The following is a 26,337-nucleotide window of genomic DNA, read 5'->3' as shown; positions in this document are numbered from 1 at the left end:
AATTTCCAGCACCTGGTCCATAGCCTTGCAGGTGAAAGTGCTTCAGATGCAGATCCAGATACCTTTTAAGTGTATTGAGTGCTTCAGCCTCAAGCACCAATTTAGGCAGTGAATTCCAGACGCCCACCATGAGTTTTTCGTCATGTCCCCTCTAATCCTTCTGCCAATCACCTTAAATCTATGCCCCCTGGTAATTGACCCTTCAGCTAGGGGAAGCAAATCTTTCCTGTCTCCCCTACCTAGGCCCCTCATAATTTTGTACACCTCAATTAGGTCATTCCTAAGCCTCCTCTGTTCTAAGGAAAATAACCCAAGCCTATCCAATCTCTCCCCATAGTCACAATTTTCAAGTCCTGGCAACATTCTTGTAAATTTCCCTTGCACTCTCTCTCAAACAATTTTGTCCTTCCTGTAATGTGGTGACCAGAACTGTACATAAAATTCCAGCTGTGGCCTAACCAGCATTTTATACAGTTCCATCATTATATTGCTGCTTTTGTATTCAATACGTTGCCCAGGAAAGGAAAACATTCCATATGCTTTCTTGACCACCTTGTCCACCTGTCCTGCCACCTTGCATCTCTGAGAGCTGCTGCCAATTAAATGGCTTTGTTTGGCAGCAGCTCTCAGAAGTGGCCCTTCCTGCCAAGTGGGGATGGAAGGCCCACCTCAAACTAACTAATAGCCCAATCATCATTAAGTGGCTACAGGGTGAGCTGGCCAAGCAGAGGTGGGTTAGCACCTGACTTTTAGACCTGTGGCAGGAACTCTGCCCCCAGTATAAAATTCAGCCCCACATGTGGGGAAAAGAGGGTCAATAAAGGGTGGTAATTATTGTTTGAGCAGACTTAAAGCAATATAAGCTTGCAAGAAGCCAGGAGATTCGAGGAGAAAAAGTTTAGTGACTCCTTATATTGGGCACATGAGGCAGTGATTTTCTGTTGGCAAGGCTGAGTATGTGAGAGAGACTGTGAGGAAGGCAAAGCCTGAATGCATGTGGCAATCCAGGGGAGAGGAACATCGGAAAGGAGAGTTCAAAACCCTGGGAGTGGACTCTTGTGGAAAGGCATCTGAGAGAAAGTGTCGTTTGGGAGAAGATTCCAAAGCGAGATCTCCAAGACTGGAGATTGGAAACCCTCGTGTGAAAGATGGAGTTCAGCAAGACCGGTTGGTTCACGGTGTGACAAGCGTCTGGGGGGAGTTGATGAGGAATCCATTGCATCTGTTTGTGGTGGCATCTGTCACTCGGTTTCAGAGTGTGGTGTGCCTGACCATAGGTCGTCCATTGGTTTACATGGGCTGTGTACTTACTGTGAACATGAGAATATAAGATAGCTTTTGTAGCATGTGTTATCCTTATGAATCTGTAAACTGATCCAAGTAACATTACTGAAGAAGAAGGAGAAGATGCTGTGCAGGTCATAGTGAAAGAGGAGGTAATTCAGACACTAGAAGGTTTTAAAATTAAAAAGGAGGAGGCATTGTATAGTTACCTGTACTTAAAGTTGATAAGGCACCAGGACCAGATGAGATGCATCCAAGGATGCTGAGGGAAGTGAGAGTGGAAATTGTGGAGGCACTGGCACATAATTTTTCAGTCTTCCTTAGCCTCAGGGCTGGTTCCAGAGGCCTGGAGAATTGCAAATGTTACGCCCTTGTTCAAAGGGGTGTAAACATAAGCCCAGCAACTACAGGCTAGTCAGTTTATATTCGGGTGGGGAACTAGAAACAATAGTCCGGGACAAAATTTATAGTCACATGGACAAATGTACTTTAATGAAGGAAATCCAGCATTGATTGCTTAAGGGAAAATCGTGTTTAACTAACTTGCTGGAGTTTTTTGAAGAGGTAACAGAGAATGTTGATGAGGGCAATGATGTTGATGTGGTGTATGTGGACTTCCAAAAGGCATTTGATACAGTGCTGCAAACAGACTTATGAGCAAAATTATAGTTCATGGAATAAAAGGGAGTAGCAACATGGAACCATTTTCTGCTATGGCAATGTTAACCATGACCCAGTGGGGGGAGAGAGAGAGAGAGAGAGAGTGAGAGAGAGAGAAGAGGCCAAGTGGGGAGAGAGGAAGAGAGAGAGAGAGAGGGAGGGAGGGAGGGAGGGAGGGGGAGAAAAAAGAGAGAGAGAGAGAGAGAAAGTGGACCCAGCGGGGAGAGAGAGAAAGAGAGAGAAAGAGCAGGTGGTCCCAGTGGGGAGGCACAGAGCCACATTAGAGCAGATGAGCAAAAGTTTGGTCAAAGAGGTAGATTTTCAGAAACTTCTTAAAGAAGGAAAGAGAGGTAGAGAGGCAAGGAGCTTTGCTGAATGGGTGAGGGGGTTGCGGTAGTTCCAGAGTGTAGGTTGGCATCAGTTAAATGCACTGTCATCAATCGTGGAGCAATTCAACTTAAGGCTGTGCTGGAACTGAGTTGCTTATTTTCTAAATTGGGGCTGTTCAGCCAGTGGACTGAGTCTGACCCATACCCAGCCAGTGGAGTTCCAACTTTTGATCTCTCATCAACAGGAATTGCTGATCTGTTCTTGGGGTATAGGGAATTTAAAAATATGACAGGCAATGCTGCAAGCTTTCTCAGCAGGATTGCATTGAATCTGTTTTTATTCCAGGTTTCCAACATCCACAGTATTTTGCTTTTGTTTTAGTGCAAATAATATATCTGGGTTACATTTGATCTGAGGAGTAGCCAGTAAGCATATTATGTGAAATAATGCCAATTTTTAAAATCTTTATTTTAGATATTAGAAATCACTGAGTGAAAAAAAGCTAGCTGAGAAATATTTCACAATACAGTTTGTATGATCACAGATTCTGCAATTTTGGGCTGATATGAAGTAGCAGTTCTGATGAAGAGTCATCCGGACTCGAAACGTTAACTCTGTCTTCCTCTCCACAGATGCTGTCAGACCTGCTGAGTTTTTCCAGCTTTTTTTGTTTTTGTTTGAAATAGCAGCTACTGTGTGGCTCACAATGAACATTTAACACTGAAAATTTCAATCATTATGCAACCTATAGGAGCGACAGGTAATGAAGGTTCTAACAATAATGGAGGTTTTTGTCTTCAATGCCTGGGTGGTAATGTAGCAAAATGTATCTCCTGCTTGCCAGTTACATTACCTGTCTGATTTTTATTTCATTGATTTCAATCCACTTTACCAGATTTACAGCCCAGGCAATGAAGACCAAAAGTTACCCCAATAATTTATCAATGAAACTGCTTTTGCTGCGTGCCACATTTTATATAATAGATATATCTTTAATTATTAATTAACAAGTTAGAACTATTTTCATGGCTGTATGTAAATCAGCTTTCTGGTAACTATATGCCTTCCTGATATAACTGAGGGAATCTACTACCTGAGCTATCCTTTCTACTTCGCTATGCAAGAGAATATATCTGGATTCCTCAGCTCTCCATGGCGATACAAATCACAGCAGTTAATGCTCTTAACTGAGCAGTCAGATATTTGCAAGGCAATTACACTGCAAGGATCACACATCGGATGAGTAAAGGAGGTAGGAGCTTACATTTCAGTGATGCTCTCCGGAAGCTTGCTGGATATCTCAGTAAGACCCTTGCCACGGCAATCCACAATACTGTTGCTACATGTGCAGACTGCTGGACACGACTTTGAATGGACACTGCAGGACTGTGTTGTTGAACTCTGGTGCCCTACACGAGTGAAGAGAAGAGCAACGACATCATCAAAAACGCGAGTACTTATGAATTTCTCCCCTCTTTAAAGTGTGCTACACTTTATTTAATAATTCATCTGGCAAGTTTGAAATGAGTTATATTATTTCAGTGTCTCAACAAGTGCAAATGGCAAAATCATAAGTGAATGGATGACTGAACAACATTCAAATAAGATTTAAATGACTGACTACTCTTTAAAATCAAATAAGTCCAATGAGGCAGAGCTACTTTACCCCATTGTTCAGTCAGAATTTATGTAAAAAAAAAGTACGTGGGTGCTTTAAATATAACTTACACAAACAAGTTCATCTACAAACTTGGCCGCATCTAAAACATGTACCTTGCAATTTTATATTACTGATGGGCAGAAGAATAAAACATAATCAGAACTTCAGAGCATCCAGTTAAACAGATGACACTGCAGCACACGCAACAACTCCAGTGAGCCAGCTTTACTTTTTCCAGTACATTACTTCATATTCATTAAGAACCACACTCAGGTTAAATGGATGCAGCAATTACTTACCAAATAATATTTCTACATGAATACTAACTGTAACTTGTTACTCAAAACTTACAAATCCGCATAAAGCCCAATGTAATTCCACCCTTAATTGCCAGAGAACACAGAGGAACTGTGCACGGAACTGATAAGTAAATGAATATGCGTGCTAACTTAAAAAAAAGCCCTGATGTGTAACAGTGAGGTAGAAATGTTCCACCACGAGCCAATCCGCATTGCTTTTACATCTGGTCCTTGCTGGCCATATGCCTATGTCAGATGTGTGTTTGGTTAGGTGTGGAATAACTCAGCTATACCTGGGAAACCTATACCAAGTGGAAGATAATGAAAATACCTAGGGCTAAACATTTAGTTCAATTTATCTCAACTTTGATGCAAGAATGTCTTTTGTTGCTCCACAATACAATATTTTTAAATGGCAACAGAAATGCAAGATTTAAATGCAATGGAATTATAAAGAAAACGCACCATTTCATACATATTGCACTATTAACAGCATCTCTCAATGAAGTAGAAGGTAACAATCCAACTCCCAAGTTTAGATGATTAACAGAACACTTTATTTTCATGGTTTAGTACGTGGACCAGCCGCCTCCATTGGATTATATGCATATAATTCACCAAACTGCATCCCTATAATTTACTCTGCTGTGTTATAATAGGCCAAAAATCCTAGATCTTATGACACTGGTGACAAATGAGGAAAATAAACCCAATTATTTAGCACTTAGTTTGAACATGCATGACTTAAAATTACTCAAGGAGATTGTTCAAAAATGCTTTGTGCATCAGGACAGAACTCTGGAGATCAGAAAGCAATTCCCATCAGATGGCAATCCTACCAATATCTAACAAAGTATGGAATATGAAAAGAGAAGTAAACTTGCCTTTGTCCTCATCTGAAAAGCAGGAAAAAAAATGATAAAAACACAATGAGATTAATACCATGTGCTTAGTCCTTCCAACAAACCACTAATGATTGGCAAAGGTTGTAAACCATTAAAGTTAGTAGCTTTCTCGGAAACCTAGAGCTCGGCAGCTGAATTTAAAAGTAATATAAAAAAGCATCTTTATGTTTAATAAAAAGTAAGAGGAAAGATGTCTGGTACCCCAAGGTAGTTGCTCATAGGAGTGCCATAGAAGTGCACTGTGACTCTGTGCAAGCAAGGTAGGAGCAACATTTCACATCTAATTGCCTGAATGAAGACAAAGTCTACATATAAAACATTGTCAAAGCAGTTGTAACATCACCAGGAATGTTAGGTGTTCATTTTTCCTGATCTGTTAGTCTGATTGAAAGGAATGTAACTATAATTGAGACTCTCTTTCTCTTACATCCCTATCCTCCGTAGCCACAATACATCCAAAGATTTAAGCAATAAAAAATCACCAAGATTTTGTCAATAGACCTCACGCCACGAGACACTGCTCCAATTGTCAGCCTAGTATCTCTATTATTACTCTTCTAAGAAAACATTTATAAGGAAAAACAATTATAAACAGGCGAAAACAATTGCTATTAAAATATTCTGCAACATCTCAGCTCACAGCAGGTATTATGCTGTGAAATGGATTTATTCATGAACCTATTAGAATTATTTATCGTATTCTTGTTATATTTATTTAATTTGCCATTTTTCTAAGTACAATAGCAATCAAGAGTTAGTAAGAGCAAGCATATATTACCTATCCATTTTGAATAAATACATTTAATGATGTCAAAATGTAAACTGCATAGTAAAAACTCAAATAATTTTACACATTATTGAGCAGTTAAATAATTAAAGCCATAATCTTTTTATTATTTCTGTAGGTGGTATGCACCTCATATCTGCACAGTGGCAGCTTTACTAAAAAAAAGCAATAGCAAACCAGTTTTTTACATATTACACAAATGCACTTTGATCAATCTTTTTTTTCAATGCTTCCTTTTTCTCCACTTACCAGAGCAAATAAACTCCTTCTTTTGTACTTCTGCGACATTATGGCCCCTCAAGTGCCCAGGCCCTGTGCATTGAGTGTAAAGCCCAACCCGAGGGCGCTGCCGCAGCCAATCAGCAAGCCATGCTAAATGGCAGTCGCAGTACAGGTTGTTTGAATGGAGCCGGCTGGAATCAAAAAGCGAGGAACTAAGTTATTACATTTAAATGAACAAAGGAGAGTACGCAACACAATTTCAGAGATCCATGGTTTTTGTAATAAGGAGAACAAATGAGGAATCAATCCTTTAATCTCATCTGTAAATTTAAGGCTCCCTGACAGGACCATTTCCAATACTTCCACCCCTTTTTTTCAAGCAACATTTGTGTGACAGCAGCCTTTTAGCTAGAGATTAATTAATTAATAAAAGTTGGCTCAGTTGTCACAAAATCAATTCAAAGCATCCCCCCTTGACTGGAATATGAGCTCAGCAAACACCTAAGAGCCAGAAACCCAATTATGGAATTCAGAGACCTAAGTCCAACCAAACGACAAAAAAAGTAAATTACACCACAGTGTTGGCATACCATACTGTCAGCAAGAAAAATAATGCTAATAGAAGCTTTGGCTCCCAATTAAAAATACCAATAAGTCTTGCCATTATTAGTCTCTATAAAACTGCCTTCAAAATCCTTTTAGCAGATGACATTCATTTTCTGCTGAAGAAGACAGAAAGTAACTCAATATAAAATACTCCTTTCATATCAATTTTTTTCCTGATTTCCTCATTTCTTGTTTAATCACAGAAAATGGATTAACAGATTTTGGTCCCTTGGGACCTGTGCTCAATGCAATCTCCGAAATTAAAAGACACAAATGGCAGTGAGCGGGGGAATTAAATGAGCTGCTTTTCCTGACAGGACCTTCACAAGAACATGGCTCCCATCCAACAGGCAAAAAGCACCTTGCCATTAATAAAATATCAGACAAATGTATCCTCTAAATTAGGCAAATTACTTCAGACTGGCTTTCATGTTCCTCAAAGTAAAATAAAGGATGACAAAAGCTATAAATCAAGCTGCTGTCTGGAATCCTGCATTGACTGTGTAATGTCATTTCATCAGAACCTTTTAGTCAATGCATTCAATCCTAACTAAATATACTCTAATGGATATTGAAACGCGGAATGTCGTCCAGCATGCTAATTTTCCATTCAGGAAATTACTGGATAGACAGCTACTTTTAATTAAATACTGTACTTTGGAATAAGACAATTCTAGTACATGGGCCTCGCAAGGTAGCACTGCAACATAATTTGTTTATAAAAGTAAAATGAAAAAAAAACCTGGAAAACAAATATCTCCAGTATTAGAATTTCATCTGCCACAAGCCCGAATTCACCTCTAGCCAATGTCCTTACAACTATTCTTATAGATGTTATTTGAGAAGCAGTTTCAAAGAAATTGAAACTAAAGACAGAGTTTCACATTATGCATTTTGATGCAGGTTTGGAATCTTGTCATTATTAAACCATTATTTAGATATCATTAATTCAGATAATGTTTCTGTACTTGAGGTTCAAGAGTACTACACAAATTACACTTCTTAGCAGTACCACATTTCATTTTTACTTACAAGGTTCTAAGCCTGGGCATGTGGTTGAAGCTTGCCACCGAGAGTCGGGAAATGTTGTTATTGTTAAGGGTACTGTAAAACAAAAAGGTAAAATATAAATTTTACAAGATTATCAAAATACTCACATTTGTTATTCATTTTAATTGCTTTTTTGCTGTTGATATGGCTGTGAGTCTCTGACTAATGACATGAGGGAATAAATGTATTCTCTTTCTGTGGGAAGTTCAAAGAGCTATAAACAGACCACTTCTTCTGTGAGAAGTCCGAGTATTTGATGTAAGATCATTATTCACAACGGTATGCTTCATAACAGAATGGAAATGTGAGCTTTGAAAATGAGGAAGAGGGGAGCCACTGACACTGACAACCCTTGTGTATTCCACTATATATCACTTTGAAATGCTGATAGCAGCTCTTTTCTTCCAATCAATGCTTGCCTACTTGGCTGAACAGTGTAACCATGGTGCAGGTAAGATTGAAATGTTACTTTGTGAGGGCATAAACTTTATCCATTTTTACCATAGTCTATAGTAATATTAAAAGACACAACATTTATGTGATAAAACTGTAGAAATCAGTGCTTTTTTCCCTAAACATTATTTTTGATAATGACTATCGTGTATATCCTTTTGAGAAGTACAGTTACTATTAAAATAAAGTATTACCCTTCATTGTGGAGTTTAGATGAAACCTTTATTACTGCACCCAACTAGAAAATGAGCAACCCTGGTGCTTTATTTCAATAAGATAAATCAGGTATCTGCTTATTGTATGAACAGTATCTGCTCAAACCAAATGAAGATGGCAAATCAGAACTTCAAGTACAGATCAATAAACAACCCTTGAGCTGAAATAGCCTTATTTCCTGTTTCTTTAGGAAGATGTACCTGTACAGAGTTGGGCCTGAAAGGTCAGAAATAATCCAACCACCCTCTAATTGTCCTTTCCCTCCCTCTAAACTATGTCAACTGCTGTGCTCTCCCATTGACAATCATTTATAGAAAGTATTCTGACACAATGCTTGCAATTATTATAAGACCAGAGTAGAATATGATTGACAACAAACATATAAAGTGAAAAGAAAGATTAGCTTTTTTAAGTATTGCAGTTTACAGCTCCTTGCTAGATTACCTAGATGGACTGCATTCTTCAAGGATAATACAGAGATGACATTTTATAGTTATTTTGCTGATTTAAGAGATTGAAAATGATGTCAGTTTCTTTGACTGGTTATCATGGAAACCAATAGTTTCCCAGAGAGATGTCTAAGCTGCAGTTTAAAAAGACAATAAGTACAATTGCAGTAAGTACAGACAGAAAGTACATTTGAATATTGCTTCTATAACAGTAATGCTGTATAAACTACATTAGAACCTGCCTGTTGAAAAGAAATTCTTGTCTTTTAACAACCACAGCGAAGGCAAATCACCCTTCTCCCAGCAGAAAAAGCAGACATTTTAACTACATGCTGTAAATCAGCTGTTTGAAAACCAAATGGGTTGGGGTTAGTTAATATGTGCAATTTCCTGGAAAGCTCTTTCTTGTCTACAGCAAGAGCTTTAGCATTAATTGACTGGATCTTTAACAGCTACTGAAACCAAGAAATCACCTCAGTCCTTGCAAACAAACTGTGCTGAGAATCAAGTAAGCTGATCCAAAAATCTAAGCAGTTACACAGGGTGTGATTTCTTCCCCTTTGATTGAGTAGAGGAGCCAGCCTTTGTTTAGAACATCTGGCGATCAAAATGTTTGCAAAGAGTGGAACTTATTCTTGGCTTCCTCACATATCTAGAAATATCTGAAGAATGTAAAGCATATAGTCCCAAGGCCAAACATGTCAAGAATGTGCTAAGTGCTTCAAATTCTCCTAGGCTTTGCCTTTCTCTTGACCAGACTTCGCTACTACATTAAAAGGTCAAAACTTTATAGTTAAGTTTCTTTGGGTACCTCCTTAATAGTTTCTTGCAAACTATCTCTGGTTTCAGGCACTGCTGCAGTAACTTTATTTCATACTTACTTTAGAATTACTACATCTGTTGCTAACCTTTGCATTACATCTATTGGAGGTGATGAAAGTCTCTATGAGCAACCCAGTTTGTCCTATGTTCATATAAACAACTTTACTTGACATGTTGTGGACATCAAGTAGCTAACTTGCTGTTTAATCTACCCTATATATACATTTACTCACGGGTAGGTGGTCCAATGAAGATGAAATAAAAGGAAATGCCTTTTGCAAATCCTAATGTACGGAAGAAAAACTGATCTAATATCCAGCACGGATTGTTTACTCGCTCTCAGGCTAACACCGAACACTCTCTTTACTGCAAGAAGCGCAACCTTCAGATAAACTAATACATGTATAATCCTTGAGCAAAGGGTTGCCCTTTAGAGACAAATTTAAGCAGTACTCACAGCACTTCCAGGTCACGCAGAGCCCTGAATGCTCCATCCTCAATGCAGCTGATCTGGTTGTAATCCAGTTGCCTGTAAAATAGATTAGAAGGATAAACTTAGAGAAGCAGAATATTAGCAGTGTTATATACCACAAAGCCTCCCTTAAGGCTTTTCTGTAACTAGGCCTGTCGCATGAAATGAGCTTACAGGTGCTCTATCAATCTTTCTTTCTCTCTTGCTCACACACAAACACTGATCCATGCACTCATACCCATCCACTCTTAAAATACTTTGGCCGTTGATATTTATTCATCTCTCCGTATTAACCATCTGAAAATGTCTTTCCTCAGACTAGGTGCAAGCAACTGCAGTTCAGGAAAGCTCCAGTAAATAATAACTGCACCTTATATTAAATGCCGACGGAATACAATTTCATTACATCAAGAAAAGCTATCCATTAAAAGCTTTCAGCATCATCTCACTGAAACAATTTCATTAAAGGAAAAGGACTGTAAATCACTTAATGTCACACTGTTCCCCTCGGTGACCTAACTGAATCCATTTATCAGAGGAACCCGGCTGCATGCTAATTCCACCAACCTCAGCAAACACCGGAGACTTCTCTCATTCAAAGCGCAGCTTGGGTATTAGTCTCTGAAACTACTAGGCAGTATCAAAAGTCAACAAAGAAAAGAAGCAGATAACATCCAATTTCCTCCACAGTTAAACTCATAGTCAAATACAAAATGGAAGAAAAAGCAACCCTTTTGTGATCTTATTTAACAAACAAATCTTTTTTGGAAATGAAAAGTAGGATAACATCCTTTTCTTAAATTAAAGTGATGGTGGCTATCAACCTCTGATGCTCCAAATAGCAAGTGTTCCCTATTCTGTTGGCAGTGTGTATAACTTATTGAAAACACCAACAGTAATGTAACAGTTTCTAGAAATAGAGTAAGTTCTGAATTTTCTTTCTTGAAGCAACTGGAGTTAAGTGACAAAGTCCATGAGCCTCAGGTGTTTTGGAAGATTCAGATTTATTGTTTTTCTTTCCTTAGTATGTAAGTTAGCATAGATGAATAGGTAGGAGGAAATAGGATCCTTCCCCAATTAAAGCTGCCCTTTGGTTGTCAAAGGCTTTAGTGACTTGAATCCACAATAATCTGAACTTCTGAATTCAAAGGGGATTGACTTATGGTACCTTGAAATTGGGCATTATGGAAAATGAAAACAGGCCAGTGAAGACTCAAGAAAATACATAAATGGTGCAATAATCTGGCTGAACTGAAAAGTGCTGTGCTTTTCTTTCATATTCTGTCTTAGTCTAGAAATTCAAGAAACAAATGACAGAATCCTCTTCAGTTTTCACAAAATTGACCTTTTCTGTGCTATTTTTTGCAGTTTATCCATGTTTCTTTTTTCTCAAGAATGTTATAGAACCAAAGAATTATTACAGCATAGGAGGAGGCCATTCAGCCCATCGTGTCTGTGCTGGCTCTCTGAAGGAGCAATTCACCTTGTGCCAATCCTACACCTTCTCCCGTAACCCTACACATTCTTCCTTTTCAGATAATAATCCAATTCCATCCTGAATACCTTACTGGAACCTACCTCTACCACAGTCTCAGGCAGTGCATTCCAGACCGTAACTACTCACTGAATGAAAACATTTTTCCTCGTATCACCATTGCTTCTTTTCCCAATCATTTTAAATTTGTGCTCTTTGGTTCTCAAATCTTCCGCCAATGGGAACAGTTTCTCTCCATCTACTCTGTCCAGACCTCTCATGATTTTGAATACCTCTATGGAATCTTCTCCCAACTTCCCCTTCTCCAAGGAGAACAGTCTCAATTTCTCCAATCTATCTAAGTAACTGAAGTTCCTCATCCCTGAAACCATTCTTGTGAATCTTTTCTGCACCTTCTCTAATGCTTTCACATCCTCCCTAAAGTGTGATGCCCCCAAAACTGGTGGAGTACTTCAGTTGATACCCAACCAGTGTTTTATACAGGTTTATCAAAACTTCCTTGTGATTTTTGATAGGCTCCCTCTGGTTACTTCCATGAACAACCATTCTTCAAGCTTTAATTAATTAAGTATCGGTAGGCTAAGTATTGGAGGGTATCACAGCTAAGTTCATTCTTGTCCTTGCCCAGTGCCTACACCTCCAAATGTTTTCACAGTGGTTGCTGAAACTCAGGGGCAGAAACTCTGGCTGATTTCACCCAACCTAACCCACAGCTGAGATTATTCATACTTGTCCTACTGCCATCTCTATTGAGATCAGCTAACTCAACACACTGCAGAATTTGAACCATTCTAATCAGTCCGACTCAGTGCTGCATTGAGTGATGCATTTAACTGCTAAGGCACTGTGGAATTATGTCTTTTTGAGTTTCTAATGGTATTATTCATAAGCAAACTTTTATATGAAGATCATGTCTTTGAAACAGTTTAGAACAGAAGTGATACCTTAAAAAGAAAGTCATGTCAGTACTTTAATCAGCTTTTGGTATTTTAAATTGACTTCATTTCATTTACAGGAATTTAAGACTTGGCTAGCTTGCAATCACTAGGTTACTGCATTGAGAGCAGATGCTGCTTCAACAAACTATTGACGTCCTGAATTAAGCCCTGCCAACTTCTGTTACCAATTTCAGAAGATGACTTCACAGGGTTCAGTGAGAGTCAACTATTGTCATTCATAATAAATCCAATCTAGTAATACTGCATGAATTGCTCATGCAATACAAACAAAGAACGCGTTTTCTAAATATAAGTTTAGGGGTAAAATTCAACTTTGGCGATTGCACATGATGGACGATAATGAGTTGGTAGCTGGTTTACATGACCCCTCAAGGAAAGTCAGCCTACCAATTCTGTAAAAGGCTGAAGTGTGTTGATGTAATTGGTAATTAGCTTTATTATGATCTACAGAACTCTTCATTGAGCAGCACTCCAAATCATATGTATATGGTTCCCATTTTTAAAACTATTTCCTTGAGTTGTTTCTCATCCTCTGGTCTCTCTGCAGCTAATTAACATAGCATCCACTTTAATTGGTGAGTTCCAGATTTTCACTGCATTTTGTGTGAAAATGCTTCCTGATTTCATTCCTAAATAGCCTATCACTAGTTTTTATATTATGCTCCCTTGCTCACTTTATTATTTTAAACAGATTGGGCAGAATTTTATATCCCACGGGTGGGGGCACGCCCGACCCGATCGGAACGTAAAATTGCACGAGAAGATATTGGATGAGCATCCCGACGTCATTGTGCAATATTTCGCTCATCGGGAGCGTGCAAAAGTTGGAAGAGCGCCCGCTGACAATTAAGGGGGCAATTCAGCCTCTTAACAGTGCAATTTTCTCCAATTTTCTGTGGCCCGTCTAACCTCACGGTTGGTGGATGGGCGAATCAGCCAGGTAGACTTTGCATTTTTCATCAAACTTTATCCAAGGGCGGGATGAAATTTCCGTTATGAAATAAAATAGAAATAAATATCTGTGGGCAGCATTTTTATCAGCTAAATTTTCAGGTGATTGATTGTGATGCATGGACATTTTCTTTCAGCTTTTAAAACCTTTACTTGATGATTTTCAGGTCTGCAGCTTCCTGAGGCAGCTGTCTGCTTTCAGGGAGCTCTCTCACAGCGTTCATCCACACCCACTTCCCGCCCACGTCCCGGCAGCGCTGAGCATTTCAGCGCACATTTCACGCTGGCTGGCTGTTAATTGGCCAGCCAGTGTGAAATGGTGGTCGGGCCATTCACCGTCGGCAGTCTGTTTCTCGACCGCTCCCAGGACTGCCAACTGGGCATGCCTGCCTAAGGTAAATTTCAGGCCCTTGAATAAATCACACCATAACATAATACAAGGGAACACAAGCCAAGATTATGCAACTTGTCAACATATTTTTAACCTTTTAAGCCCTGGTATTATTCCCGTGAATCTGCACGGTACCCCTTCCAAGATCGATACATCTTTCCCAAGGTATCCAAGACTATGTGTTTTTGCTGAATTTTGCTTTTAAGTCATTTAAATGGAGGCAAGTCCCTTGAAATAAGCATTCTGAGCTACTCAACGAAGTTTGGTGATAAGTCAATTGCTACTTTGGAGAGTCGAATGACTAGGGCTTTGAGGTGCTGCTATTCATCCCCATCCAGTGTATGTAAACCAGGTTTCACAAGTGAATCTGATTGGTTACTCATGGTTCTTCTTTCTTTCCACCCACAGCGAGAAGCTACAAAAGAATCCAATGTTCTAAATCAGATAGGAGCAGATTTTCACCTTTACCCTTCATGAAAAGGAAATTTTGGTGGGAAAACTCGCATGCCTGGTACAGACAGGGATGAGAGGGATCTGAAATGCCTGTTCCCTTACTGTCTGTAATCAATGTGTTTTTGAAAATGTAGAGGCATGTGTTTCTTAACCCCTGAGTGTCTGAATAATTGTAATAACCAGCAGCAAGCTTTTTTGTGGGTTTAAATAAAAAGGATTATTAATTCACGTGTCCATCCCAAAAATCTAGCACACCACTCATTCACCCAGTCACTTACTCACTCTCTCTCTCTCTCACACACACACACACACACACAAACACACAATCTCTCGAGGAAAATACAGTTAGAGAGAATAGTGTACCTTTACAAGTTATAAACAAATGAATAGTTTGTAATTGATGTGACTGGCCTGTCTTAGAAAACACACAGTACAGGCCTGGTGAAGAAGAGGTTTCTTTCACTCCTGAAATGTAGCTGGGTGAATTCAATAGCCAAAGTCGTATTTCAGAGTTGTTGCAGGATTCTCTCAAAGAGGTGGGCTTTCTGCAGGTCACAAAGTTAGTTACTTGTAGCCTCGATACCAAGAGGTCGGTTTTCTGTATTGGTACACTTGAAGAAGAACATGCTTGCAGACTTTATGATGTAACAGTCTCCAGCTCTTAAGGCATAGGCGTTGCTGTTCTTTCTGCTGCTGTCGGCAACAATCATAGGAAGGATATGACACATTGGAGAGAGTGCAGAAGAGATTTACAAGAATAGTTCCAAGGATGAGAAACTTTATCTATGAGGATAGATTGGAGAGGTTGGGACTGTTCTCCTTGGAGAGAAGAAGGCTGAGAGGAGGTTTGATAGAGATGTTCAAAATCATGAGGGGGTGGACAGAGTACAGAGGGAGAAGCTGTTCCCACTCGTAAAAGGATCAAGAACGAGAGAGCACAGATTTAAAGTGACTTGCAAAAGAATCAAGTGTGACGTGAGGAAAAAACTTTTCCTCACAATGAGTGGTTCGTGTCTGGAATGCATTGCCTGGAGTGTGGCGGAGGCAGGTTCAATGGGGGTATTCAAGTGCGCAATAGATGATTATTTGAATAGAAACAATGTGCAAGGGTACCGGATAAAGGCAGGGCAATGGCATTAGGTCATAATGCTCATTTGGAAAGCTGGTGCAGACATGGTGGGCCGAATGGCCTCCTTATGTGCCGTTAAGATTCTGTGATTCTGCAGTTGTGCAGACAGCGCTTAAAGATTAAAAAATAGAGACCACCTTGGTCGCCTTAACATGTGGTTTCTCACAATCCCTTTTTCCAAATATGGTGTTGGGCTTCAGTTGATTAGCCACAAACTGGGCTATTGTTTGCAGACATTCACCCTGGGTGTTTGCGACAATCACCAACTTGGTTTCAGAATAACCCATTCAAGTGAGGGATGCAGTTTGGACGGTCTCAGGATATGGGTATTGACACCTCTGAGTCTGGAATGTGTCCTTTTGAGACAGTAGGCAAAATTTTTAGCTCGACGGGTGGGCGCGCACCCAACCCGCTTGAGCGTGAAATGAAACGCACTAGTTGAGATGGCGGGCGGGTGCGGGAATTAGCAGCGTGCCTGCTGACAATGAAAAGGCTTATTAAGGCCATTAAATGATCAATTAAGTTAAATTTTTCACTGGTAAAAAGGCTAAGCGGCCTTTGCATTTTTTTTGGAAACTTCATCCATGGGCAGGATGAGGTTTCCAAAAGCAAATAAATAACATGTCCTTGCTCATGTGACAGCTCTGTGCCTCAGGGAGATTCTGGAGCGTGCACTCGTGTGCATTCGCAAAGTTCATGCTTGCCCCGCTCACCCTCCCCTGCACACCCCCCCCACCCCCTCCACTCGCACAGGCATCACTGAGCACTGCTGCTCGTGTTTCACACTGGGCGAGCCTTAATTGCCTTGCCAGCGTGAAATCACCTTCTGGCCTCAATCAGTCGGGAAGCCAACCGCCCCCGCTGAGCCCGTCCGACATGGGCTAAATTCTGTCCAGTGTGGCAGTATTTTGAATCCACAGAACAAGAGTCAGGTGACCCTCAGTAGCATTTTCTGTGGCCCATCTTATGGGGTCCATTTTTTAAAAAAAGTCTGATCCAGAAGAGTCCACGTTGGGTACAGTTTGTGCTTTAAAAGTTCGGAATATGACATGCCCTTGCTGGGCATGGCATCCCTCTTACAAATCTGGCCAGATTTTCTGTCCATTAACTTCAATGAAAGGAACAAATGGCGGAATTTTCTCTTCCGGGAACAAGTCCCGTGGCAGGGGTGGGGATGGAGAGTCTCTCCCACCGCAGACGCTGTCAGGAATTCACGCAGTATCGCATGACCCCGGCATCATTAACTTTGCAGTCAGGGGTTTCCCAATGTTTTACGTGGTGGGGGTGCTGGATGGCGCATGCCCTGCTGTCACACCAAGCACCATATATAAAAGGCACCCATACAGCAACTTACCCACCACACTGATTTAGGAGATGGCCAGAAGAAGACAGAGAGCTCCGGCGCCCAAGTTCAGCAACGCCTCCCTGGACATTCTGCTCGACCAACTGGGGGCCAGGAGAGATGTCCTCTATCAATCGGATGGGAGGAGGAGGCTCAGCAGGGATACAAACCCTGCATGGGAGCAATTCTTCAGGGCAGTCAGTGCCTGGGGCCCCCAGCAGGGGATTGCTTTGCAAAGCCAGAAAAGGATGAATGACCTCATCTACTCCAACAGGATAAGTGACCCTCAGCTGCTCATGCTCACCTCAGCGAATGGTACAGGGGACATGGGCCTCAGTGGCAATGTGATAAGGCGGTGCCTCATAGCCCCATTGCAGTTCATCTATTCTGCAGGTGGAGAGGACACTGTGGTTCCCTCACCCTTCCACACAGAGAGCTCACATGCTATCTGGGAGGGAGAGGGGGTAAGGGCTCAGGCGTTGAGGGCATCACCAAGCACCACTAATGACATGCCTCTCTGAGCCTTATCCTTATATCTGCATAGGCTCACCGCTCTGGAGGGTGCTGGCCCAGAACCTTCCGGACAACCTGCAGTGCATCAATCAGATGGCACACAATCCAGTGGGTTATTTGTAAGACTGGAAGCACGAGAAAGATACATGAAACCCAATTGCACTTAACCCCATCTTCTCTCTTTGTGCAGGAGAAGTTAAACTATAATTGGAGAGAGGGAGAAGACAGGAGGGAGTGGCAGCCCAGCTGGCAGGGCTGGAGTGGGGCAAATCCATCAGAGATGGAGAGATTGGCTTGCAGCTCCATCCAGTAAGGATCCATGCATGTCATGGAAACCTCAGGATCAAGGGTGCCTCCAAGTCGGAGGCAGCTCATGCAGTCACTCACTCTCTCCTCTCCCACTTACCAGCAGATGCCGCCAGGAAGAGGGCAAGACCTGAAACTGAGGAAGCCCTGTCCAGCATACACACAAACCCGGAGAGGAGTGAGGATATCACTGGTGAGGAAAGTGCACCTGTAGAGCTGTCACAGCAGATGCCTGCACCCTCCACTAGCCCAGATACACACACCTTGGTGGGTATTAGTCCTAGTTTAGGAAGGGTCTCACATTCTGGTGGTCACTGCATGGATGCATGTCTGCAGCAAGAGGAAGCAGGGTCAGCCAAACTCACCGGCACTCAGAGAAGTGCTGGGGAAGAGGCATCTGAGAAGCTCGTGCCTGGTGACGGGCCTCTGGAATCAGCCTTCCAAGAGATGCTGGAGAGGTAGCAAGAGATAGGGAGAAATCAGGCAGAGATATTGGGGGCCCTCAACAGGGTGGCACGTAAGGTAGAGGAGGTTATCCATCCTCTGGTTGATGAAGTGGTGCCAACCTGTGCATGCATGGAGGTCTCCATGCAGAGGGTGGAGGGCTCCCTGGAGATCCTGGTACAGCAGATTCTGCTGGAGATGTGCATACATCTGCACTCCTTGCTGTAGCTATGGGTGAACTTCTGCAGTGGCTATGCGAGAGAGGGATGGGGCACCTCAACCTACCTCCAAGGCCTGAATCTTCTGGGTCGGCGTGTGGGGTGGGCCCCGCTTGCCGACGCGTAAAATGAAGCGTGGTAACATCAGGCGTGTGTCCCGACATCACCGCGTGTCATTCTGATCTTTAGTTCGGCGGGCGCACACTGGAGTCGGCTGCGCACCCGCTGAACTGTCAAAGGCTTATTAAGGCCATTTAAATAGCAATTGAAGTAATTAACAGGGCTGCCTGTCCAATCTTAAGGTTGGCGGGCTGGTGAAGAGCCCAGGCGGCCTTCGCATTTTTCATGGAACCTCATCCATGAGCGGGGTGAGGTTTCATGAAGGATTTTAAACTTTAATAAAAAATTTTAATTTTTAATGTGACACTGTCACATGAGGGACATGTCTGAATAATTTTTAAAAAATCTCTAATTAACTTTTTCACAGTTGAAATTAAACTTCCTGAGGCAGCTCTATGTGCGTCATACTGGGCAGGCCTTAATTGGCCCGCCCACGTAAAATGGCAGTGCACAGCAGATCGTGGGCGGCAATCGGCTGCATGCCCACCCGCCCACACCCGCTCCCGCTCAACCACCCTGATGGGGAGGAAAATTTTCCCCTAGGTCTCCTTTCCCATCAAGGAGTCAGGCAGGAGCCTTTGGGCACCCAAAGAGAGGTGGAGAAGCAGTTGGACACCCCGGGAACCCCACTCAGGACTCTCTAAGGGCGTCCTGCCCTTCCAAATCCTCTTCAGCTTCATCCTCTGTGACCACAAAGGGTAGGGAGAAATCAGGCAGAGAGCAGGACAGCCAAAGTAAGCCAGGGCCCTCCAAGCCTCGGGTCTCCAGAGGACAGTCGCCAAGGTCATCCAAGGCAATAGGATCAACTGGTCAGCAGACTGCCTTCACCCTTGCTGCGATGTTGGAAGAGCACTGAGAAGTGTTAGGGAAAGAAAAATTAAGGAGTTCTGAATTCACAAGCGGTTGCACGGGTGCTCTATCATTGGTATACATATCACACTTCTGTAAATATAGTTCAATTGCACTTTAATCATGGCTGACGTTTTATTTACGATAATCCTTAAACCTATGCGCACCCTTTCCCCTATAGCCATTGACACCCCCCTCACCCAGGAATCACTTTCAACCTCCCCACGGTCACCCTTCAACCCTCCCCATGTGCAGGTAAGTGTAGAACTCCCTTACCTACCCGAAAATACCACCCCCGTTATGACAGACATGCCCCCCCCTCATTCTTCTGACCCCCCCCCCCGAATCTGCATCACCTTCTGCAACCCGCCCAACAACTCTCAGTGCCCCTTCAATCAACGTTGCGGCATCCTCACCCTCGGCTCCTACTGCCCCCTCTAACTGTCACCATCCCATTCTACCTCCGCTACCCTCAATATAGTCCCCAGGAATTTTCCATTGACTCCACTGACTGGTCCCTCTGAAAGACTTTTTTCCCTTTGCACGCCCCCATGCCCTCCACACCTCTGCATCCTACAATGTGCCTTCACACCTGCACACGCAGCAAGCCCCTCCAAGCCCACAGTCCAACACGGCCCTTCCCACCCTCCCGCTCCACACCAGCTCACCCATTACACTACAGCTGAATCTCCCTCTTTCCCCTGCCACCACCAACCTCCCTGCCCCTCTCTTGGCCTGCACACCCACTGCACCTCTTCATTTCTCTCCTCCCGGTCTATTCCACACCCTTCGCCCTGCGCCCCCCAGCACAGACCCTCACCGCCCAACAGTACGTCCTGCAGCCTTCCACCTGCAGATTGAAGATCCCAGACCTGGAAGATGTTGCTGGTTGAAGATATGAATTCTTGGGTGAAGCTGCTGCGCTGAGAATAACCACCTCCTGGATGCTGTTGCATAGAGAAGATCCATGTGGTTGATGCTCCACCAGCCAGCGCTGCACATGGTGCTCCAAGGTCCGGTCGCTAGAGACCTCCACCTTCTCTTCATCTCTGTGAGCTGCTCCAGGCCTTCTTCAGGTAGGTGCCAACATTTACATGCCACGTAGGTCCAGGCGCGTTCTGGACCGGTGTGATATCCTGCTGGTGGCATGGACAATGGGTCGGCGGGGATCAATTCCAGTCAGGCCTTCAGCTGCATCCCATTAATGGGATGCAAATCAGTTTCACGTCGGCCTGTGGTGGGAATTGTGACCCGCCATGGCGGGAGGAGCAGAAGATCCTGCTGTCATTTTTATACCGGCTGGAAACTGATTTTTGAGATAAAAGCAAAATACTGCGTATGCTGGAAATCTGAAGTAAAAACAGAAAGTGACAGAAAAACTCAGCAGGTCTGACAGCATCTGTGGAGAGAAAAACAGTGTTAACGTTTCGAGTCCATATGACCCTTCTTCAGAGTCAGAAGTCATACAGACGCGAAACATTAACTTTGTTTCTCTCTCCGCAGATGTGCCATACCTGCTGAGTTCTTCCAACATTTTCTGTTTTCATAACTGATGTTTGAGCTCTCACCGCATTGTCTTCCCCACCCCCCACCCCAACTCCCAACCCCCCCGCCCCGACACCATTAAACCTGCCACATGGAAATGAGGTGGGGACACTGGGAAATTCTACCCAAAGTGAGGGATTGGGGGATTGAGAGAGCAAAAGTAAGAGAATGTGTATGAAAGAGAAAGAACGAGGGTGAGAAGAAGAGCAAGCATGAAAGAGAGAAGACAAAGAGAAAGTTGCCAATAGCTTCCTAAAGGATTCCAACCATCTGCTTGTGAGGCAGGTTCTGTGCCACCTCCACTCCTCAGCTGCCTGGTGGCTTATTCCTAATAACCTTGAAACACATTCTAATCACTGGTGAGTAACCAGTGTTATGTTTAGTTAGCCTGTCCCATCATTCTTTGAAGCATCCTTTAAGATCCTGCCTCTTCACCAAGGCCAGAGATGGTTACCTAATTTTAAAAAGCCTGATTTTTTTTTTAAAGGTGATTTTATTAGTCATTCAGCTAATAGCTTTTTTTTAGATTTTATGTTATAAGATTTATCTATAACATTATTCTTTAACCTCAAGCTTAATTTATCAAAGCAATTTAAATTACTACAATGGCACAAACTGGACTCCTGACACAACACAAAAGAGGAATTGTTACTTGACAAATTGGAAAATCTCATAATACCATCAAATTTGCCTAATGCGGTCTGCGGGTTAATTTGGAGAAGGGTGAGTTGCATGTTGGTCTATATCTCATTTTCCTGAGCTGTCATTGTATAAATCAGTGCTGACAAAGTTCCCACCCCACTCTTAAATCATCTCTGCTACCTAGGTATTAAAGGTGGCAGCTTGAGGGGAAATAGTTAGCAATGCACTTCTCAAATTAGTTTGTTAAAAGGGGGCTCCTCTTTTGCAAATTTTTTTTATCTTTATTTTGTAACATTTAATTATACATCTCTTTACAGATCTTATTCCAGTATCTCTCATCAAGGTAATAATGAAGCACGTCCACCCTTGAGTGGGAATGATTTATGGCTAATGGTGGAAAAGTGAAGACAGAAATGTTGGTATCGCTATCCAAGAGATGAGGGTGAGGAAGTTTTCTGACACTGATGTGCATTCTTTTAAACCGGTGCAGTTTAAAATAAATGGGGCTTAAGTATCATGTTCAAACCTGTATCCTGCTGTGGCTCAATACTGACTTGCTTCATTTCTAACTGCGAACAGAAGCCCTCATTTCCTCTACTGAGTTTCAATAACAAGTGATAGAACAAATGGTGGTAAAAATACAAATGATATGATTAAATTGCCAAATGTGAAAATAAAGGATGTCCAGATTGTAAGGTAAGCAAACTGTCAGTTTAACAATTGGTTTGTCCATTAAAAGAATGTACCCTTGTTGAATTGTACAAACCAGATAGGATGTGACATGTGGGAGGTTAAGACCAGGTGCTGACAATGTAGTAGGCTTCATGGGGCTCGAAAAACTTTAAACATGAACTTGCCAGGAAGGTCGTGCTGAAAGAGCCATATTTGTTTAGACGAAAGGGAAACGGTTTCTGTGACAAAAATGTCATACCCTCCATTCTTGTTCATTCATCTAAGACTCTAGCAGAATGCTAACAGAAAATCTCCTGGGCAAACATGGAAGCAAGTTATTGACAACAAGGAGATTTTTCATCCACTTTCAATGATCCTCAGACAAGGGGATGTGCTGGGAACTCAAGTGCCTTAGGCCACATACATCTTTAACAAGGAAGAACCATTGCATTCTCTACAGCAGGGGAAATATGCCAAGAAAATACAAAAAACTTGAGGAAGAGTGAATTAACTTAAGTCATTCCTTAAGGTATTGTAGCACATCCATCGACTCTTGTCATATCCAATAACTACTTTCAATAAAACATCAGCTTGATCATAGATTAAAACACAAAACGAGGCACAAGGGATACATGTACTGATAGTAAAATAAGTGTCTGAAAAGTATCACCACAATAGGAAACTCAGTGCTAGCCAAAGTCTGCATTTGAATTAACAAGAGGACATAAGCTAGTCTAAATCCATGTTACCATTATTCTCTTTCATGCAAAGAATTTTTCCACTAGCTCTAAGCTATTGGCTAAAGCAAGTTTTCCAAATTAATCTTGAAAACGTTTCTTTGTTTAGAACCATGGGCTTTCACACATGTCTTGGGGAACGGGGACAAGGAAATATTGTTTCTGATGGTTGCAAATGGCTCTTTCAGGTGCTGGAAATTACTGCATAAAACTGTTACATTTTGGCAACAGCACTGACACATGGGGCAGGATTCTACGTTCCGTGGGTGGGCACGACCCGAACTGATCAGGCGTAAAATAGTGTGCAATGGTGTCGGGTGAGCATCCCAACATCATCGCGCACTCGCACTATATTTCGGTTGGCGGGTGTGCATGGGAGTTGGCAGCATGCCCGCTGACAACTAAGAGGCCTATTAAGGCCCTCAATCGAAAAACTGAAACCCATTTTTCGCTGCCTGACCAACCTGACAGTTGGCGGGCGGGCAAATCGGCCAGGCGGCCTTTGATTTTTTTATGAAACCTCATCCACCTGTGGATGAGGTTTCCAACAGTAATTTTAAAAAAATAAAAATTTCTGAACGTTTTCAATATGTCCCTGTTCATGTGACTGAGTCACATGTGGGGACATGTTTCAATCACTTTTGAAATCTTTATTTCTGTTTCTACAATTCTTCAGCTCCCTGAGGCAGCTCTGTGCCTTCAGGGAGCTTTCAGTGCGTGCTCCCCGTCGCCTGCGCAGGTTTTAGCGCTTGCCCTCCTCCCACCCCATCCTGGCAGCGCTGCGCTTCTCAGCATGCCTTTCACTCTGTCAGGCCGTTAGTTGGCCAGCCAGCGTGAAATCGCTGTTGGGGGCCGATCGCAGGCACGGGGCCGTTTCCCGGCCGCTCCCGGGCCCACCCACCGCGCCCGCCCGACGACCGGGAAAATCCTGCCCATGAATGGATTAAGGATAAAGTACTAATTGTCATCACACTTATTCACATAAACATTATCACTGATTTGGAAATAGTTGAGATTCTGTGGGGGAAGTGAATTCAATTTAAAGCCTGGATATTAAGAAGGGCAGGTGACATAGGCAAGGGGCAGAGTTTCAGACGGGAAACCCAGAAGTCCAGGGGCTGAAATTTACGGGCCACCCGTGGACAGGAGAGCGGGCGGGTGGACGTAACTCAGGCACCATGCCATCAGCTGTGTACCTGCTGCTGGTCCACATGCCTCTACCCCACCATGATGTTACAGGTGGCCTGGGAGGCGTTGGTTGGGTTGCCTGCCAGTGGCCCAATCAAGGCCCTTCAGTTGGCAATTAATGCCCAATTAAAGGCCTCATCTCACTGACGCTCCAATAAAATGGATGGCTGGAAAAGCCTGTGCCCAACATGTAGCCCAGCAGATTTAACCCCACGGCTGCTGATCAGTGAAAGGAGGTGGGGGGGGGGGGAAATATCTTTCCCAGGCCCCTTGTGCTACTCAGAATCCCCCACCCCTCCAGCAGATTTGCCTCCCCATGTCCGCCCTGTCCAACATGCCCCCCACACCATCTCGATGGGGCCACCAGATTGATCTGAATGTCCAGGTCCATTGTTGAACACCACCTCCTGCCCTACCTTCAGCACCAGCTGTGGTGTTGTTAGTGTGCAGAACTGCCGGCCTCCCATTGGCTGGCAGCTCTATGAAGGTCATCCTCCTGGAGATGGATGAAGACCCACTTCATTCTAATTAAAGGGCTGTTGCCTGAAAAATTAAAGTGGGGTAAGCCAGCTAAGTGTTGGATCATCCACTCGGCACTGCTGGCTGAAGGTTCTTGCAAATCCTTCAGCCTTATCTTTTGCACTGATGTGCTGGGCTCCCTATCATTGAAGATGGGGATATTTGTCGAGCCCCCTCTGATGATTTGTTTATTTGTCCACCACCATTCACAACTGGGTGTGGCAGGACTGCAGAGCTTAGATCTGATCCGTTGTTTGTGAGTCACTTGCCCTGTCTATCACTTGCTCCTTATGCTGTTTGGCACGCAAGTAGTCCTGTGTTGTAGCTTCACCAGGCTAACACCTCATTTTTAGGTATGCCTGGTGCTGCTCCTGGCATGCCCTCCTGCACTGAGGTTGATCCCCTAGCTTGGTGGTAATGGTAGAGTGGAGGATATGCCAGGTATGAGTTTATAGATTGTGGTTGAGTACAATTCTGCTGCTGCTTATGGCCCACAGCACCTCATGGATGCCCAATCTTGAGTTGCTAGATCTGTTTGAAATCTATCCCATTTAGCACGGTGGTAGTGCCACACAACACGATGGTGGGTATCCTCAAAGTGAAGGCGGGACTTCGTCACCACAAGAACTGTGTGGTGTTCACTTCTACTGATGCATCTGCAGCAGGCAGGTTGGTGCGGTTGAGGTCAAGTATGTTTTCCCTCTTGTTGGTTCCCTCATCACCTGCTGCAGACCCAGTCTAACAGCCATGTTCTTTAGGACTCAGTCAGATTGTAATGCTATTGAGCCACTCTTGGTGATGGACATTGAAGTCCCCCATCCAGAGTACATTCTGCACCCTTGCCCCCCTCAGTGCTTCCTCCAAGTGGCGTTCAACATGGAGGAGTACTGATTCATCAGCTGTGGGAGGGCGGTATGTAGTGATCAGCAGGAGGTTTCCTTGCCTATTTTTGACTTGATGCCATGAGACTTCAAGGGGGCCGGACTCCTGGAGCAACTCCCTCCTGATTGTATACCACTGTGCTGCCACCTCTGCTGGGTTTGTCCAGGGTTGGTGATGGTGGTGTCTGGGATATTATCTGTAAGGTATAATTCCATGAGTATGACTATGTCAGGCTGTTCCCTGACTAGTCTGAGACAGCTCTCCCAATTTTGGCACAAGCCCCCTGGTGTTTGTAAGCTGGATTTTGCAGGATCAACAGGGCTGCGTTAGCCATTGTCGTTTCCAGTTCCTAGGTCGATGCCAAGTGGTCTGTCTGGTTTAATTCCTTTTTATTGACTTTTTAATGGTTTGTTTCAACTAAGTGGCTTAGTAGGCCATTTCAGAGGGAATTTAAAAGTCAACCACATTGCTGTGGATCAAGAGTCACATATAGGCCAGACCAAGTAAGGACAGCAGATTTCCTTCCCTAAAAGGCACCAGTGAACCAGATGGGTTTTTACAACAATTGACAATAGTTTTATGGTCATCATTAGACTTTTAATTCCAGATTTTTATGGCGGGATTCGAACCCAGGTCCCCACGGCATTATTCAGGGTCAATGGATTACCAGTCCAGTGACAAAAGCACTATGCCACCACCTCTCCGATGCAGATGTGCCGCCGGACAAGTTTCCCAGTGGCGAGACCAGATGGCAGGCTGAACCGAGG

General features: G+C 43.1%; 1 protein-coding gene across 3 annotated transcripts in view; it reads right to left on the bottom strand.

The window, feature by feature from the left end:
* Positions 1 to 26,337, bottom strand: part of slit2 (slit homolog 2 (Drosophila)) — a 513,947-nt gene that overhangs the window by 163,137 nt on the left and 324,473 nt on the right. For all 3 annotated transcript variants that reach the window (XM_078545575.1, XM_078545584.1, XM_078545594.1), the window contains exons 6-9: positions 10,201 to 10,272; positions 7,786 to 7,857; positions 6,175 to 6,338; positions 3,539 to 3,683 (exon numbers count right to left, since the gene is read on the bottom strand). In XM_078545575.1, coding sequence (XP_078401701.1) covers positions 3,539 to 3,683; positions 6,175 to 6,338; positions 7,786 to 7,857; positions 10,201 to 10,272 — 453 coding nt within the window. The remainder of the gene's footprint in view (positions 1 to 3,538; positions 3,684 to 6,174; positions 6,339 to 7,785; positions 7,858 to 10,200; positions 10,273 to 26,337) is intronic.

The sequence above is a fragment of the Cetorhinus maximus genome, chromosome 1 (genome assembly GCF_964194155.1).
Source record: "Cetorhinus maximus chromosome 1, sCetMax3.hap1.1, whole genome shotgun sequence".
NCBI classification, from domain to species: Eukaryota; Metazoa; Chordata; class Chondrichthyes; order Lamniformes; family Cetorhinidae; genus Cetorhinus; species Cetorhinus maximus.
This window is presented reverse-complemented; position numbering and strand designations above follow the sequence as displayed.